Raw genomic sequence first — 18,742 nt, 5'->3', positions numbered from 1 at the left:
TAGGTTAAAATAGTTGAAGAAATTAAATTCCTTTTAAATTAAATTAAATGATGAAATGTTCTTCTTTTAGATATAAATAGCTTTGTTTTTGTTTTAAAAGCGCTATTTTCATTAACAAGATTACCTATTTTTCGTCAATGTTTTTACTTTATGTTTTAGAAATATAAGAAAATATATATATGATAGTTATAAAAACAAAAAAAAAAAACGAGTTTTCAAAACTGTATATAGCTAAACTTAAAAAATTTAAGCATACGTACGAAAATTACTTCTGTAAAATATTTTTTTATAAAGTTTTGGTAGTTTAAAACGAATTAAAAAACAAATATTTACAAGGACTTTTTTTTCATACTTAAACAAAGTTTTTTTAAACTTATCTTAATTAGAAACTAATTGGATGTTTCACAACTATTTTACAACCTTTTGTAATTAATTTTTTGAATTAATACCAACTGTTTAAATTGGTAAGAACATTTAACCTTTTATTATAACAAAATTACAAGTTTAAAGTAGTTTTTCAAATGTACTGTTTGAAAAAAAACACATAATAACGAATTACTTTTAACACGGACAATTGATATTTTTCAAGTTCAAAGTCAAACACAATTTAATCATTTTTTCAAGACTTTAATTATCAAAATTGATTGATTTACACTTACATTTACGTGCTAATGCTTTCTTCAAACATCATCTTTTAATTAAAGCTGCTGTATTGTTATAAATTATTTAAGAAGCTTTGCTGATTCTTTTGCTTTTAAAACATGTTGCCGACAACGCTTGTGTGAGAAAATTATGCATCGGTTTCTAAGGCATGAGAACTCGTTTCCTTGGCAACAAAACATCGCCATGCTTCACTGTTTCCATCGCATTGATTGACAATTTCGTATTCTGCTTTTTGTTGTCTGCTGCTTCTGGTGAGCATGTTTCTACGAGAACAGGTTTGCTGAGTGAAAGGTGATATTAAAAATGCGAAAACTAATATGAGAAATCGCATTACGTAAACCCGTCAGTAGTGTATTGAAAATTTCGTGCAACCGATATTCTAAAGTTGAAAAAAAAAGTTTATTGTTTCGTACTTGAACTGTTGGCTTGTTAAAAGTTTTTGATTAGGCGATTGGTTAGGCGGGGAAAAACAATACGGTAAGAACATAATGATACCTTGGTATATGTATTGATAAACAAATGATAAAAGAAGGTATTGTTTACGATAAAATTGTTTTAAGTCAGCGAAAATGCGGTAATTATGCAAAAGTAGAACAGTACAAGATGAGAGATTTACACAGGAGAAGAAAAAATCAAGAACTTTTTTGCTTTCTTATTCCAAAACTGCGTTGTTTCTGAGTGTGCGAAGTATTTTTAAGTTTAATGAGTCGCAGTCTTAACTCTTAAATAGTATTAGCTAAAGACTGACCTGTGTTAATTGAAACGTTTTTTCTGTTGTTTTTATTTTGTAGTTGAAACCACTATGCTACAACTTTTATTTTTCTTTTGCTTTCTTAATGTTACTTTTGGGTCAAAATGCCCATTAAAATGCGAATGCCAGGGAGTTTTGGTGGATTGTAGTTATAAGGGCTTGGACTCAGTTCCTAAGAACATTCCTAAGAACACACAAGTTTTGTTAGTTCTTCGTTTTTAATAAACTTAATTTGACATTTTAGTTTTATAAGTCATTAAAACGATTTTTTTTTTTAATTAATTTTTTATACTAAAAATTTTGAACTTTGAAATGAATACAGTTGTAAATACAGTTATAAAAGATAACAATACTTTTTTTAAAAGGTCTAATAGCTTAAATAATTTAATAATACTAAAATACGTTTAAACTTCAACACTTTAAGTGTTACTTACTTTACAATTTATTTATACGGTTACTTAATTTGATTTTTTTTTTACGTTTAATTGATTGTTTTTAATTGAAAAAATATAGGAAAAAAAGTAGTTTGAGTATCTTTTTATCAAGTAAATCATTTTTTTTTACTTATTTTACTTATCTACTGCTTTGTATGTGTTTGATACTTTCGCTAAAAGCTTTGTATTAGAGTTAACGAAAAAAAATTGTCATGTTTAATTTTGAGATCGAAAAAAAAACTTACTGCAATGAAAAGATCTTTCTAGTAAGTTTACTGAAACTTAACATTTTGAACGTTTTATAAAAAAATACTTTTAATTGCGTAAGTTCTCAAACCTTACCAAAAAAATCTGTATGTTTTTGACATATATATTTTTAAAATAGTATACTAATGAAAACTTTAAAAGAAAACACTTAACAGTTTTTATTTTTGTTTTAATTTCGATTATTATGGTTGTGTTTAAAAATAAACAAATTATTTTTTATTACTAGGTTACTACAACATAACAACTTATCCCATGTGTTACCTCAGGATTTTGCAAGACTGATAAAACTGAAACAGTTGTAAGTTTTTCACGTATTTTCTTTAAACAAATAACGGTAAAGTAATAATTAATTGACTAGTTGTATATACTGCTGGCAACTTAAATGGTCAACTAATAATAAACAAACTACTTTTTATATATTAAATGGTTAGAGCTAATAAATAGACATTTTTATTTTAAAATTTAAGAATAACAAAATTTTATAACTTTAATAGACATTTCAAAAATTATAAAAACTTCATATAAATTTTACAATACAATGATTAAAGGCTTATTTAAAGAATTATGCAATGTAAAACAAATTTTTTAAAAACTATATGAAAACCTTTCTCTCCTGTCAAACAACTTTTGATACGACTTTAACTAAGGTTTTAATAAGTGAATATGTCTTAAAAAACAATAATAATAACATATAATTATCAAAATTTGTCAATTATTTTTAGAAACTTAGAATCAAATCAAATAAGTCAAGTGAGCAGTCGGGCATTTGAAGATCTTGTGAACCTCAAAAGCTTGTAAGATTTATTAAACTAGAGTAAACTTTAAAGTTAATTTTAATCGAGTAAGCAACTTATTTTTTTTTCGTAAGAATCAGAATACAGTTTTCTTAAATGTTTGTTTTTCTCTCTGCATGTGAAAAACTAACATAAGCAAGAAAGTATTGATGTTTACGTAAAACGAAACAACTCGTTATTATCTAATGTTCCTTTGTTTATACTAGTAATAAGAAAACAACTCTTACTGTTGTACTGCTGAATGCCGAACTCCATCTAAAAGGGAACAATATGAATTGTCTTTTTGGCTTGATAGTGAAAGAAGTTGTAATATACAGCATGTTTGTTTACAAAAAGTAACTTACACTTATTAGTTTTGTGATAAAAAGTTATATCAAAACTCATAAACTTGCTTTATATGAATAGTTTATACTAGTCATTATAACGTTTTTTTACAAACTAAATGATTTTGAAAATATTTCTTTAAAAACCATTAAAAGTACCTACAGACAGCAAGCTTATTTAAAGTGGTACTTACAAGTCTGTTCAAACAAAAGTGAGATTTATTGCTTTATATTGTACGTTGTGTATTTGCATAAACCACTTGTTTGAAAATATCAATCTTAATATGTCACCAGTAAGAAACGCTACAAAGAAACAAAAGTGTATTTTTTTAACTAACTAAATAAGAATCAAAATATCTTATCTATCGAAGCAACACGTTTTAAAACAATACCTGATAATTTGTAAGCTCCTAAAAGTTACTTAAATATTAATCAGTAGAATCACAAAACATTTTTTGGACAAATAAGTTATATCCTTTTTATTCTTTAGCTTCTTCTAAAAATATTATAAGTTATTTTTGATCATAACTGTTCGTTACCTTTAATCAATACGATCAAATTATATAAAACTTTAATTATTACAACCCTTTGTAATATTTCTAAACTATAAGGTACAAACTTAAATCGAGTAAGAATAATTATGCACTGTAAAATATTTTTTTCTTATCAAAGTCTTCAACTTTGAGGCGCGCTTTGAGATAAAATCGGTCGAATTCATAATGCTCACGGTTAAGCGAAACAGGAAGCATTTCAACTACTTCTTTCAAATTACTCGCTTTTTAATAACTAATCTATGAATGTTCGAAATTTTTCAAACTACCACCCGTGGAAGATATCTTTTTTTTTACCTCTGAACCAGTACCTGGAGCTAAAATTGTTCTGATGTTTAGTTTTAATAGTCAATTACGCGGTTTTTATAACTTGTTGTACGATGGATTTCACGATTTTGTTTACCTGCTATCTACTTTCAGACAACATTTAACGATTACCAACGTTATCAGGCGTCTAAAAAATCTCATCTAAAAAGCTTAGTTAAAGTACTTAAACAAAGGTGCAAATTATAAAGCTTTGAAACTAAATAACAGTTTTTTTGGGTTTTAAATTGTAATAGATTTAATTATACTCAAATGAGACAAATTACAGAATTTTTTTTACAAATACTCAAATATATAAGGTAGGTTTAGATATATAGTTGTGCAATTAGTTGTACTTAAACTATTTGAAAACTTAATAGTTGTTAAATGTGATTTAAAATAGTATCTTGCGTAATTTAAGAAATACTTAACGTCTCTTTAAAAAAAAAATAAATTAAAATTTATAATTTTTTTTATATGTTTTAGGTTATATCTATATTGCTGACAATAGTTTTTTTATGATATAAAATTGTAAACAACTCAAATTCTTGAAACTTTTTGTGCTGATTTATTCTTAATGTAAAATTTAATTTTAAAATAGTTATAGAATTTTATTTAATGTAATGAATGACATACTTTTTATAAAATATTGTAACTATTCATTCTTATATTAAATTTGTACAGTTATAGTTATACATACAATATTTAACAAATATGCCTATAGAATATAAGAACAAAACCTTTTTTTTTTATATGCATCTGTTTTTGGCATACAACCTGTGTTCAACAAACGAATTTAAGCGGTAAATATCTGTTTTTAAACTATGTTTGTACTTTTTAAACATTCGTAAAATTAAGAGTTATGGTGTAGTTAGATGTGAAGTTCTTAAACATTAAGCAACCACAAACATCAAAAAAGAAAATAAGAAAGCTTGTTTTGAATCTTGCTTTTTCTAAGATTTGTTTTCAAATTTGCAAGCTTATTAGACCGTCTATTTTCATGGATTAAAAATCATGCATTTTTTCCAAAAGATTATAGTTTGAAAACAATAAAACTACGTCTGTTTAAAACATTTCAAAATCAACGACATATATTTAAGTTGATATTAACTAAATAAAATAACACAGTTACAGTACATTAATAGTGATTTGGCATTTAGAAGTCTCAGTATTGATTGCCGGGAAACAGTGATCAGCGATTCGTAACGAATAGATTCATGTATACGGCATTTCAGAGATTGAAATGCGTGTAATATGCTCGTGACTCTCAGTGTCTGTTATTGTTGTTGTTGAAATTAAAGATATTTTGATGATATTTGACAATGGACATTATATTTAGGCATTTCAATGAAATGATTAATTAGAATCACCCTTAAACTTCGAGCAAACGGATTATTTTATTGAAAAATCAAAACTTTAAGGTGTTTATTATTAGCAAAAATAAAGTACTCCAAATGATATGAAAAAGCCGTAACAGTCTCTAATTTTTGATTTAAAACAGTAAAAAAAAAAGTAGTTTTGTTAATTACCTACAGACATACTACATGTTTTATGTTTATTAAGCACATATGAGTAAAGACCAGCCGACACCACACACGTCGCCACACCACCCACCTAATACTTGCAATAAAAACAGTTTAATCATCATTATAATGCTGACATCTATTTGTGTCATGATGCAATTATTTTTATTGATTACTTTATTTTAATCGCTTCTTCGCGCGACGGTTACAACCAATTTTGTTGCGTTCTTTTTTCAGGCTACCTGTGCTATTCGGGCGCGCTTTTGCAGAATGTTTATTGGCGCAAACTTGTTCAAGTGTATGCAGTTAAACTTGTGTTAAATATCGTTGCAAAGTTCAAGTCTCGTGTTAAAAGTTCTTTTAATCTTTGAGCGCGAAAAATATGCTAATTTAAACTTCTTTTGGTGGTTGTATTTTCTACATATCTGGTGTTCGACATGCATATATGTTAAAAATTTTAATGGGTAAATAAAATTAATGGCTTACATTTAATTAAAATTAAAAATATTAAAACTATTTCTTTTATAAAGATGTAGACTTCTAGCTGATTTTTTTTTTTACAAAAAAAAAGACATCTTAAATAATGTTTTTTTTTTCAAGAAACCTTGGAGGCAACAAGATAAGATGCATTAGAGATAAAACATTTGTAAATCTGTTGAAACTAGAAACACTAACACTGAGTGAAAACAGACTCACTCATTTCCAGCGAAGTGTTTTCAAAAGAAAAATTCCCCAGCTGCTGCGACTGTGAGTTATTACGAGTATCTAAATTAAATATTTTATAGCTAAATAAAATTTCAAATAAACGGTGTTTTACACACTTGTTTATAAAGCTTAATAAAAAGCAATTCTAAAAAAAAGCTTATTGCTTGCTGTGTTTGTATTTAAAACCTGGTAAAGAGAAACTATAGATATTTCTTTTTAATTATAAAATTTGTCTCTTAAGCTACATTATTAGTTTTGAATAACCATACTACTTAAAAACATACCGCAAATTTAATCAGGTTGTTTATTAAGTAACATTTCAAAAAGTTTTAAAAATAGGTTTCTGTTAATAAAGTGATTTATTTGCTGTTTTTGTTTAAACACGAATATAGCATAAATTTTACATATAAAATCACAACAAATTAAAGAACTGTCTGTTGAAAGCAAACACACTAATCTTTAAAAAGGCAGTTTACAAATATTGTATCCTTATCCTACAATTTACGTATATAATATTAGACTAATAGCTGTTTTTAAACTTTTTTATTGTAATAAAATGAATATTTCTTTTAAAGTTAATGATAGTTACAACATTATACAAGTCTTAACATTGAATGTTTTATAAGAACGTACATCATTTATTTTAAAAACTACAAACAACTATTTTCGTAATTTTAAATTTTTTATTAAAAAAAATTAAGCATAATAATAAAGTTTTAAACATTGAAACTAAGTCTGTAATTTTTAATCGGAAATCAAACTTTATAACTTTTTATTAAAAGGTTTTTGTAGTTTTCGTATGCAGAAACATTTATGAAGACTGTATAACGTGTTTTGTTTAGGCGGTTGCATTCAAATGAGTTGAGATGTGACTGTCACCTTCGTTGGTTGAGGGACTATTTGTCGCGATCTAAAATGGACGGTTTGGCTATTTTGGCACAATGTCACGAGCCTTTTGCGTTGAGAGGGCAGTACATTGCTAAGCTTGACAGAAACTACTACAAATGCAGTTAGTAATTTTGTAAAACCACAAAACGTTTGTTGCAGTTTTAACTTTTGTTTTATATTGTTAAAATGCGCTAAACTTGTTATGGTTTTTTATTTAATTGTAATTTTACATTATCGTTCAGTAGTTCTTTCTAAGATATTTTAATATTGTTCACGGTAGGTTACTAAAAACTAAAAATTGTATAAAGACTAGAGAAAAAGTTTGTACTTGTTTTTCTTTAAAAAAATAATTTTAATTTTAAAGTCATTCTTGGTAAGAGTTTAATGGCTTTTTTTCAAACCCTTTAGAATAAACTGCTAAAACCAAACCAAAGTTAAATAGATGTATATGTTTTGAAAAGAAGTTAAGTACACGTAAAAAATATTAGACTATAAATAACTACTGTATAATAAAATATTTTCAGTTTGTTCCAAATACATTTATTGATTCATAAAATCAAAGTGTTTAATCTTATTTTTTAGTTTGAAAGACTATTTAGTTTAAGTAGGTTTGACAAAAGTTCTTTTTAAAAGTAAACTTAATGCTACAACATTTTAGAAAAACTGTGAAATAATTTTTGTTATTTCTGAATTACTCCTTTTAAAAGTAAAGCAAAATAAGAAATAAATTTAAAATATTTTTTTTTTCACAAAAAAAAAAATACTAATTGTTTTTACTAAGATAAAAAATGTTTACAAACAAGAAAGTAAAATATTTTATATTATCCACCTTTTGAGTATTTACTTAACTGTATATTGAGCGTTTTTCAATTATGAATCTTAATGTCTAGAAATATGTTAGAGTTATGATGTAAACATGGGTACATTTTTAGATTTTAATTAAGATAACAAAAACAACTTTAAATTTAATGCGAAACCAATGAAAGCTCATTCTTTATTTTATTACCAAAACCTATTTTTAACCATTACAAACTGTAAAAACTATCATAGTACAAACAAAGTCGTTCTTTTTAATCTAATGCAACAATGTTTTATTGAAATTGTTTAAAAAGCCGCTAGTGTGAAAAATGACATTAAATTTACATTTCCAAAGAAAAATATCCGTTTAAATTACAGCTGTCAGTTTATGGTTTTACCACATATCATAATGGAAAAATAATGATTTATTTTTTGTAAATTTTATTCTAATTGCAACTTGTGATATTTAGTTTTGAAAACAAAGAAAAAAGTTAATACTTAACTTTTATGTAATTTATTTTTATTAGATGGCAATGTCAAATTACCAGCATGCGAACATTATGCGTGCCCCAGTCATTGTGAATGTAGCAGTAATGGAATCGTTGATTGTGGCGAAAAACGTTTGATTAACTTGCCTACCGTTCTGCCAAAAAATACAAAGCTTCTGTTAGAACTTCGTTGATAAATAAATTTTATTTACAAATTTTTACTTCTTAGAATTTATTAACTGGTGTTTACCTCTTTTTTAAGTTCAGTTTTATGCTATCACATAGAAATTCATATTTTCTTTAAGATTAACTGTTTCTAAATAACTAATTGAAAATTGTGAGACAAAAGCATTCAAATAAAATATATAAACTAATTGAATTTTAAAATTTAATTTGAATTTGTAAAATTTAAATGCTTTTTTTAACTTATTAGTCAACGCTGATTATAATATTAAAAAAAGGTTATTTTTACCTAAATATAGCAAGTATTTTTTAAAGATTAATAAGTTAAACTTTACTTATGTATATAAAGTGTATATAAAAGTTTTTTTATATAAAATAAACTGTTTTTTATTTTAACAAAACCAAAAAAAAATGTTTTCTTTTTTAAAAAGAAAAAATTTACTAATTTTAATTTAATTTTGTAATTTTACTGACATGTAGATATACAACAAGACTAGGTTTTTTATTAAAAAGAAATTAGGTTCCGTTACTACTTTTTTATCTAGGGTTGTAAATATTTAATAAATATGTAAATTATTTTAATATTTATTAACTGGTGTTTTTTTTTTTTGAATATGCTTATTTCCATTTTTTGGTAGGTTTAGTTTCAAACAGTACAAAATATAAGCTCTAAAATATGCTTTATATCACTATTTTATTGTTATAATGTTGTTCATATTAAAAATGTTTATAGTTTTAAATGAAAGTGCTACACTTGAAAATACTAAAGTGGTTTATACTTAAATTCACAACTTTTTTTTTTTAACTAAGCCTTGTTTATTTTTTTTATTTAGGTTTTGTAATTTCAATATCAAAGTAATACGATTTTTTTACTAATGGTTTTCTTGATATATGAAACATTTCTTGAAATTAATTAATATTTTGATACTAAGTTTAACAAACATTTAACAACAGAAAACTTGTATACAACGCATTCGAAGAAATTCCCGATTACGTCTTTTCCGACTTCAATAGTTTGGAAGTTCTGTCAGTAATGTTTCCATTATTACATCTTAGAAATAATATTACTATCTTATCTCTTAAGAAAAAAACAACTTCTTAAATAAAAAATACACTAACAACAATTTTTACAAATAGCTTTACAATAAAGTAAAACAATATTTTAAGGTATTTGAACTACAATGGAATACTGAGAGTGGACGGCAACGCTTTTCAAGGACTATCGCTTCTGAAAGACCTGTAAGTTTTGTTTCCATTTCTTTATTAAAAAAATATTTAGTTTTTCATCCTTTGATGTTTTCAGGCACTTGCAGCACAACCAAATAGCCGACTTGCCTGCTTCGACGTTCAAAAACTTGAAAAAGTTGCGTCAACTGTGAGTAATTTCTAATTACATTTTTATTATTTTAAAAAGTCAAGGGAAGCAATTAAAATGTAATCGAAAAAATCCGCTTGGTATTTTAACTGCCTTTAATCACTGGTTGAGCTTTCTATCAAATTCTTGTACGTGCTTTGTTAAAAAATTTGTGTTGTTTTTAAATACATTTAAATTGCTGTAAGACTTAGTTTTACTCAGATTAGCTTTATAAATTCCTCATTGTTGTAGATATTTGCAAGAAAACAAGATTACCTGTTTGAAACGAAGCACTTTTTCCGGTCTGCGAAATTTGACTAATCTGTTAGTAGAAGCCGTAATCGAGTTTGTTTGGAATGTAGTCTTTAAACTCTACTAAACTTGTTTGTTTTACAGAAATTTGTACGGAAACCGCATTCAAGCTCTCCCCGAAGGAATATTTGCCCCTTTGAGAAGCCTTAAAAATTTGTAAGTGTCAAAAACTTATAACAACTTTAAATTACACAAATATAAGACACTTGAACGTCTTAAGTAGTTAGCAGTGTGTTTGCTTAGCTAAACAAGCATGTGATATCTTTTAAAAAACATACAAAAAAGGTTTATTAATTTTGTAGCCAACTGAATAAACTGATTTAAGTGCATGTTATTGGTTTTTATATGAATGCAATTACAATTGAAAAAATTTGTTTTTGTTTTTAAACTAGTGTTTTTTAACCTTTTTAAACTGATATTTAATTTACAAATCGCTTATGTGTCAAAAAAGTAAAATTAAATGTTATAAAAGATAAGCATAAAGCAAAAACAATTCTTAGTTAAACAAACTGTAAAATTTGGTTATATAGTAAAAATCTTAGATTTTGTTCGTAAGTACAAGTTTAAATAATAACTATGAAAAACTATAAAACTTAAAATATCTAAAACAACAAAATTAGCATTTTTTTTACAGAAACAGAGATGATAATACTCTATGTTCTTTATTTTTAAAACGTCATTTATTTATTAGAAATACTTAAAACAAAAAAATCCACATGTGTTAGAAAATAATAAAAACTATACGATGTGCTACTTTATAAAGTTCGACACACAAACGTTAAAATTTTGATCATCCATCAAAGGTACTTAGGTGGCAACCCATTTCAATGCGATTGCAAGCTGAGATGGCTTACTAGGTATTTAAGAAGGAACGGAGTTGTGGAAAAATCCAGGGTAAAGTGCTACGGGCCAAAACCTCTTTTTAGACGTGAAATAAAAAGAATTAGAAGAAGAAGGTTCAGATCATGCCCAGCTGGTATGCAGCTTATTGTATTAGTTTATTCTTAAATATTTTTTATTGAAAACGTATTAGGAAATATTTTATTTAAATTTTTTTATATATTTATATTTATAAAATTCCATAGATTTTTCAGATATAGAGAAAAGATGATAATGTTTTGAAGTTATTTAATAGGTCATGTTTAAATTTGTTGTGCCATTCAAAATTTTTCAGAGTTTTAAATATATTACAACTAATACCTACAATAATTTTAAGCTTACAAACAACCAAAAACGAAATATAGGTCTTACAACACGTCAAGACTCATGTCTTGTGCAATCGGAGTGTCCAGAAAAATGCAAGTGTGTAGGTGCGAAAGTTGTTTGCAGCGGGCTCAAAGAAATACCAAGAAACATACCAACTAGCGTTTCTGTTTTGTAAGTTTTGTTGGATAGAGTGTGTTGAAATAGTTTATTTTTGTTTAGGCAATTAGGTTTTAGCTTACACCTATTTGCTTATTTACTAGATTCTAACTTAGATAACAAATGTATAAAACAGTAAAGCGATAAAATTTAGATAATTTACAAAAAATATTTTGTCATGCGTATTTATATGCTGTAGTGTATTTCTAAAAATGTCTAATTAAATTGTTAAGTTCACAACCTTAGACCATAGGAGTTGAGGCTATACTTTCGCATAGCTGTTTAAGCTTTTTCTATGTGTTAATTGAAGTTACTTTAACCAATTAAACATTTTAGTTTGATATGTAAAAAAAAATATTTAAAAACTATGCATAAAAGTTAAATTTTAAATTAATACACACGAATTTTAGATTTAAAAAAGTTATACAGACCAAACTATTTTTAACTTAGTTGATACTTAATTTTTTTTATTTGCTTGTAAGCATTTGATAAATATATATGCTTTTGTTTAAGTTATTGTTAATAAATTGATACTCATACATGTTTTTATAAATTCATTTGAATAGTTAAACCTGAACTTTACTACAGATTAGTACAATTTTTAGCTTTTAAAAATTTGTTATATTGTTATATTTAATTTAGTATTCTTAATGTTAAGAACTATTGAATCATTAAAAAAAAAAAACTCCTAAAACTTGATTATTATAATTTATTACAAAATTTGTTTTTGTTTGTTTCTTTATATGTTGACAAACTTAGTTTTTAGAGTTTTAATTATTCCTATGTTTTTTTTTGCAAAAAAGTCGTTAATGTTAATTAAAAAACGCTTATCGATTTCAATTGCAGCTTTAGTTGAAGCATTATGTGCAATTTTTAGATAACTGTTACTGAGTTTTTTTTTAATAATTAACCTCAATAGCTTAGTCACAGCTAAAACCTTTAAGCATACGTTATACGCAAAACAAAAAAAAATAGACTTACAATATCTTCTTTTAGTTTAAATTTATTTAAAGATTAGTATTCATATCGGTGATGAATCGCCTTAAGTAAGATTATTATGGTAATTGATAACGGTTTTCTACACAGAGATTTGAGATACAACGACATTCAAGTAGTGAATAACAATGGTATCTTTAAAAACTACAACTCACTCAAAACAATAGATATATCACAAAATAAGATTAAAAAAATCGAAAAAGGAGCATTCAAAGGGGCAGTTAGCTTGGCTGAATTGTAAATTGTTTTTAAATAAAAAAAAATCTGTAGTTGTTCAATTGACAATTGACATTAATATTTTTTAAATTAAATTTTGGTACTACTTAAAATAGTTAAGACTTTGTTCTTTAAGTTTTTAATACCTAAAATAACCATTAAAAATGAAAATTTATTATTGTTTTTTTATAGACGAATAAACGATAATCTTCTAACGGATTTACATGGTGTGATGTTTAATGGATTGCCGAGCCTAAAAATCTTGTAAGTTTTAATTTATCTAAACTGTTTTACTACGCTGCACAAACACTTGAAAAAAAAATTCCACTTCTTAATCAATCATCCAAACGAACTTTTTATCATTCCCTACTTAATTCAAAAGTTATTTTTCTCATAAATTTTTTCCAGTATTTTTATTCAAAGTCAAACGCAAGTTCAACAACAACCTTAATGCTGTTCACAGCTGACTTGCAAAATGAGACTTTGTCTGAACAAGCCATTGAAAGCGCTCGAATTAAAAGATATCTAGTTGAAAACATTTCCTTACAACATAATCCGCTCGAATTAATCAATGTCAGCTTACAATGCTTAATTACTGACTACTGTTGGTGTTACAGACAGATACGAAACAATCGCATCTCATGCTTGGGAAATCACTCTTTTGTGGGGCTTGAACACTTGAAGGAGATAGATTTGTACTCGAATGAAATAAGCACAATAGACCAAGGTTCTTTTGATTATCTCCAGGATGTTGAAACGCTGTGAGTTTTGTTTATTACTTTATGTTTTATATAAAGTCGTTTAATATAATTTTATTGGTTTCTATGACTTACTTAAACAGTTTATAAAAAGCTCTAAATATAGTTTAGTGTTATAAAGAATTTATATATCTAACATGCAATAGGTTTTCTGTAGTTTTATTTAAAAATATATTATTCTTGTTTTGTAACAAAAATTAAGGAACAACAATTAGCTTTTCAGAAATAGTTACTTTTTCCATTTTGTATAATATATGCTGCGAAATTTGAAATTATTTTAACTCTAAATTAAGTTGCAAATAACTTTACTCTATATATGAACTACTGTTTTACTGTTGTCAGTTGTTTTTTTCTTATTAAAAATACACATAAACCAAAAATTTTAAATAGCTAAATAGATATATTTTTAGCTATTATAGTAGTTTATTTTTTAGACAAAGTAGTAAAATATATTTCACGCCTTTAGCCTTAGTAATTTTGGTAAGAATAAACTTAATGATTAATAGATTTGAAATGCTTTAATTTAAAATTAAAAAACAATGTTTTGCCAAGTAATTTTTAAATTACAGAGAACTTTTAGAAACAAAACTTTATCGCTTTACCTCTACTAAAAATAATGCTTACGAGTAAACTTATTTTCAATAAAAAGTTTTAGTTAGTTTATTTTTTAATAACAGCAACATTTTGTCCAACAATCTCAACTGCGACTGTAGATTGTCCTGGATGCACGATTGGTTACTAAGAAACAATCACGTTTCCATGGGCAAACCTCGATGTTCGAGCCCTCATGCCAATCGAAACTTTCCCATTGCCGACATCCGGTCCCATGACTTCAGATGCAATGCTGTTGTGATGTCACAATGCACACCGAAGAAAAAGTGTCCGAAAAAATGCAAATGCTTAAGTTAGCTTATAACTTCGCTACTTATAACGTGATACTGGTCTTAAATTTCATCAAATATTTTAACACTCATAATGTTTTAACCTTGTTTTAGCTGCTTTAAGGTTAAAAATACTATTTTGGACGTAAACTATCTACTTTTTATGTATCATAGATACGTTAATTCAGTCTGTTGTTTGTTTGCAAATGTGTAACAATAAAAATATGCATAAAATCAGCTATAAAATATAAAAACAAACTTTTTTAATGTGTTATTAAAGCAACTAAATTATTTATGTTTTAAAACATATTTGACTGTATATGTTTTGAATTTAAAATACTATAACTAGATGGTGTGGTAAGATGCTCGAATTTGAACTTTGACCGAATTCCGGTCGAAGATATTCCTAATGATGTCATTGAACTTTATATGGAACGTAACAATGTAGAAAAAATTCCATTTGAAATTAATAATTTTACTCGACTAAAAATACTGTTAGTTATCAAAAAAATAGTTGTTAAGTTTAACTTACAAATAACTTACTATATAAACAATGAACTTCACCGCACGATCAACAACAACAAATGTTAATGATCGTGCGTTGAAGTTCATTGTTTATATTCGATGGCATAAAACATCTCAACTTGTTGACGATGGCCGAAATAAATACTGGCTAAATAACTTACTAAAAATTAAATAAAACAATTCAAAGATTTACAAAGGCTTTACACTTTGTTTAAACTAAAAATATTGTCTATTAAACTAACTTTTAAAAGTTAAGCTACATTAAATTAGTAATTATTTTTCATAAATTGAAATATGAATATTGATATAAACTTTCTTACATTCTCAGAGACTTAAGTGAAAACAAAATACAAAGATTACTCTCGAATCAGTTCGTGAACTTAACTTCACTACAGTCACTTTTGCTAGGTTACAACCGAATACAGTGCGCCGATCAAAATGCTTTTAAAGGACTTTTCAGCCTACAAACACTGTTAGTAAAAAGAATTTAAACATTAGTAGTTGTTTTAAAAATGATTAGTGTTTAAAATATTGAAAATAATTTATCTAAAAAAATTCAGATCTCTCCATTCAAACAACCTTTCCACTATCAACGAAGGGGCTTTAAAAAAATTAGAAAACATTCGTCGATTGTATGTTTTGTTTTGTAATAAAAAAAACTTTTTTTTAATTAATATTGTGTGCTTACAAAAAATTTAACATTTTTTTGTAGCAAAATAAATTTGAGTCAAGTATGTCTTAAATTTAAAAAAATATTTAAACACTTTTTAACACTACCTAATGCTATAAGTTAAAAAAATCAAAATTCACACTGTACAAAAACTTAAAAAATGTATTTTTATTTAAACGATCTATTAGTTTATTTATATGTTTACGTTCACAACTCTTGTAAAACTTTTGTTAGTGTATTTAACTAGTCAATAAAAACTAGTTTTTCCCAATGGGGACGATATCGTAGAAATAACTCTCATACAAAATGAACAACTTTAAAACTTTGGTAACTATCTACCGGTTTAGATCTTTTCGCAGACATCTGCAACTACTAACTTAGTTATCATATTAAAGAAAATATTTTCTTTATATTTACATACATAAATATTAATAGAGGATTTGGAGAGAACCCGTGGCATTGTGATTGCAACATGAGGTGGTTGGTTATTTGGATGATGGACAGAAAAGTTGATGCCGGAATAGCCAGATGTCACGGACCACGAAACATGTCTGGACAGCTCATCGTGTCTAAATCTCCTGAAAGCTTTAATTGTAACGGTTAGTTGTTGATTTTTTTTTCAATTTGTTTGTAATTTAATTTTTAGTAACCGTTTTCTATATTTCAACGTAAAAAATCAAATGTGGTAACACTGTTTAAAGTTTAAAAACGTAATTTGAATTATGTTATTTTTTCTGTGTAAATATATGTAATAATTGACGTAAAGGTCCATTAGATGTAGAAATAGCAGCAAAGTGTAACCCTTGTCTAATATCGCCTTGTAAATACGAATCAACTTGTCTACCAGATGATTCTCATGTTTATCAGTGTATCTGTAAAACTGGTTTGTATTTAATATTGTCAATCTTAGTTTTATAAATTTATTTAATTTAAATTAAGTGTATATCGAAAATCAATTAAGTGTATATCGAAAAAACTGCTCATCTTTTAAAATTTTGCAGAAAACTTTCTGTTACGCCCAATACTTTGGTTTAAAAATTAGCAATATTGAAATTTAACCGAACACCTACATAATTTACTTTTAATCTATCTCATTCATTTAAAATATTGACAAAGTAACTTTAAGTCAATTTTTTTCTTATTAAAGCTAATTTCGTACATTTCTGAAAAACAAACCACTAAAGCCATAACGGAAGCTTTTAAATTAACATTTGTTTATGTAATATCGCAAAAGCTCATTTTCAAAACATAATGTAAAAACTATATTAGTTTTAATCGTATTCTTGATATTATTTGTTTAAAGGTTTTAAAGGAAGAAACTGTGAAACCCCAATAGAACCCTGCATACTAAAACCTTGTCAAAACAGAGGAAAGTGTCATGCTCTAAGTGAACAAAATTACCAGTAAGTATCATTTGTTGTTTAAAGTAATGAAATATAGTACTTTGTAACGAAAAGTATATGTATTTAAGTTACAGAGCTTGTTTTTTCTAATTGTCTAGATAAAATCTTAATGTTGTAAAAAAAGTTGATATAAAAGTGGACATTAATTTCTAAGATAAAAAATTTCTTAACGATTAAATTTTTATACAAACTAACATAAAGGTGCTCTTGTATTGATGGCTTCAATGGGAAAAATTGCGAAATAAACATCGATGACTGTACTATGACGTCTTGCACAGGTGAACACGAAATTTGTGTTGACGGAATAAACAGCTTCACTTGTCAATGCGAAAATGGGTGGTTGGTTATCATTTTTAAAAACCACTTTGGAAGTTCTCTCAAAACGTACTCTTATTATTTAGGATGTTTAATTAAAAATAAATGATAAAGATTTATGCATAAAATATAGTATTTCTGGCTTGTTTAAGCTTTAAAGTTGTTTAAACTACTTTTTTTAAAACATAAAGTTTAAACTTTACATGAAAAACAAATATATAACCAAATAAACAAATTTATAAAGGAATGTATAGACTAACAGCATTACCTTAAGCAGTTTCATACCTGCACTAAAAACTAAGTCGCTTTATCAAGATAAACCGATTAATTGTTTGCATATAAACAAACAGTTTAATTCACAAACAAGCTACGAGTCGCAAATTCTATAAATAATGTAAAAGCATCATCATGCTTGTGCGAAGGTAATTAAATTACAAGGCATGTATTGCGATAATGCTTGCAAAATTGCATTTACATGCAAACACACGATCTAATACTATGTTTTAATCTTAAATGTCGATGGTTTTTTTTTAATAAAAAAATTAAAAAACAGATTAAGTAACAAAGTGTAGTTACAATTAAAACTAATGTTGCATGTATACTCAACTTAGTTTTTGAGTCTGTTGAAGTTTATTATGCTATATGAAATATATTACTCTTGACATTAAAGGGCTGGAGAAAAATGCGCGGTACAAGTTGGGGACAAGTGCGAACGACTTAAACCTTGTAAAAATGGAGCCACATGTATGGATATCCAAAACGAAAATGTCCATGATTATCAGTTAGTTTTCAAAGTATAGTTTTGATTTGTCCCATCTACCTTCTGTTTAAACTAATATTTTTTCATAGTTAGTTTCTTTTAATTTTTTCTGCAAAAACGACATTTTCTATTTATAATATCAGAAAAAACATCAATTTCGATCAAGTAAAAGTGTTTATAAAAAATAATTTTTACATAATATTAATGTGGTAATGATAAAATATAGAGAGCAAAACATAAAGCTAAATATAGTATATAAGTTAAGTTTTTATATTTTAGTTATAACAAATTCAATTTATTTTACTTACCGAAATTGTTAAGGTTGTTTTTTCATTAAGTTGCCCATGTTTTATTTTAAAACAGTATTGTATTTTCTTAAAACTTTAAAAGCTTCTCTATAGCAAGCTAAATTATTTTAACAAGAGTAGTTTTAATATTCAAGTTTTTTTTTTCAACTTGTTTTATGCAGAGCAATGTTCACAAAATAAAATCAGATTTTATTTATACTTTACAAAATCA

At 26.0% G+C, this 18,742-nt stretch overlaps 1 protein-coding gene across 1 annotated transcript; it reads left to right on the top strand.

Moving 5' to 3' along the window:
• Positions 1–811: 811 nt before the first annotated feature.
• Positions 812–17,717, top strand: LOC145838858 (slit homolog 1 protein-like). The gene is made up of 18 exons (XM_082946480.1): positions 812–954; positions 6,210–6,356; positions 7,157–7,323; positions 8,528–8,666; positions 9,626–9,697; positions 9,839–9,910; positions 9,975–10,046; positions 10,422–10,493; positions 11,141–11,313; positions 11,582–11,714; positions 13,529–13,672; positions 14,347–14,523; positions 15,404–15,547; positions 16,181–16,344; positions 16,512–16,628; positions 17,049–17,148; positions 17,350–17,487; positions 17,708–17,717. The coding sequence occupies exons 1-18, from the start codon at positions 812–814 to the stop codon at positions 17,715–17,717; spliced, it is 2,184 nt and encodes a 727-aa protein (XP_082802606.1).
• Positions 17,718–18,742: the final 1,025 nt, after the last annotated feature.

Source organism: Thalia democratica, chromosome 6 (genome assembly GCF_965202585.1).
Source record: "Thalia democratica chromosome 6, ktThaDemo2.hap1.1, whole genome shotgun sequence".
Classification (NCBI taxonomy): Eukaryota; Metazoa; Chordata; class Thaliacea; order Salpida; family Salpidae; genus Thalia; species Thalia democratica.
Note: the sequence above shows the minus strand (reverse complement) of the source record. Positions and strands in the feature narration are given on the sequence as shown.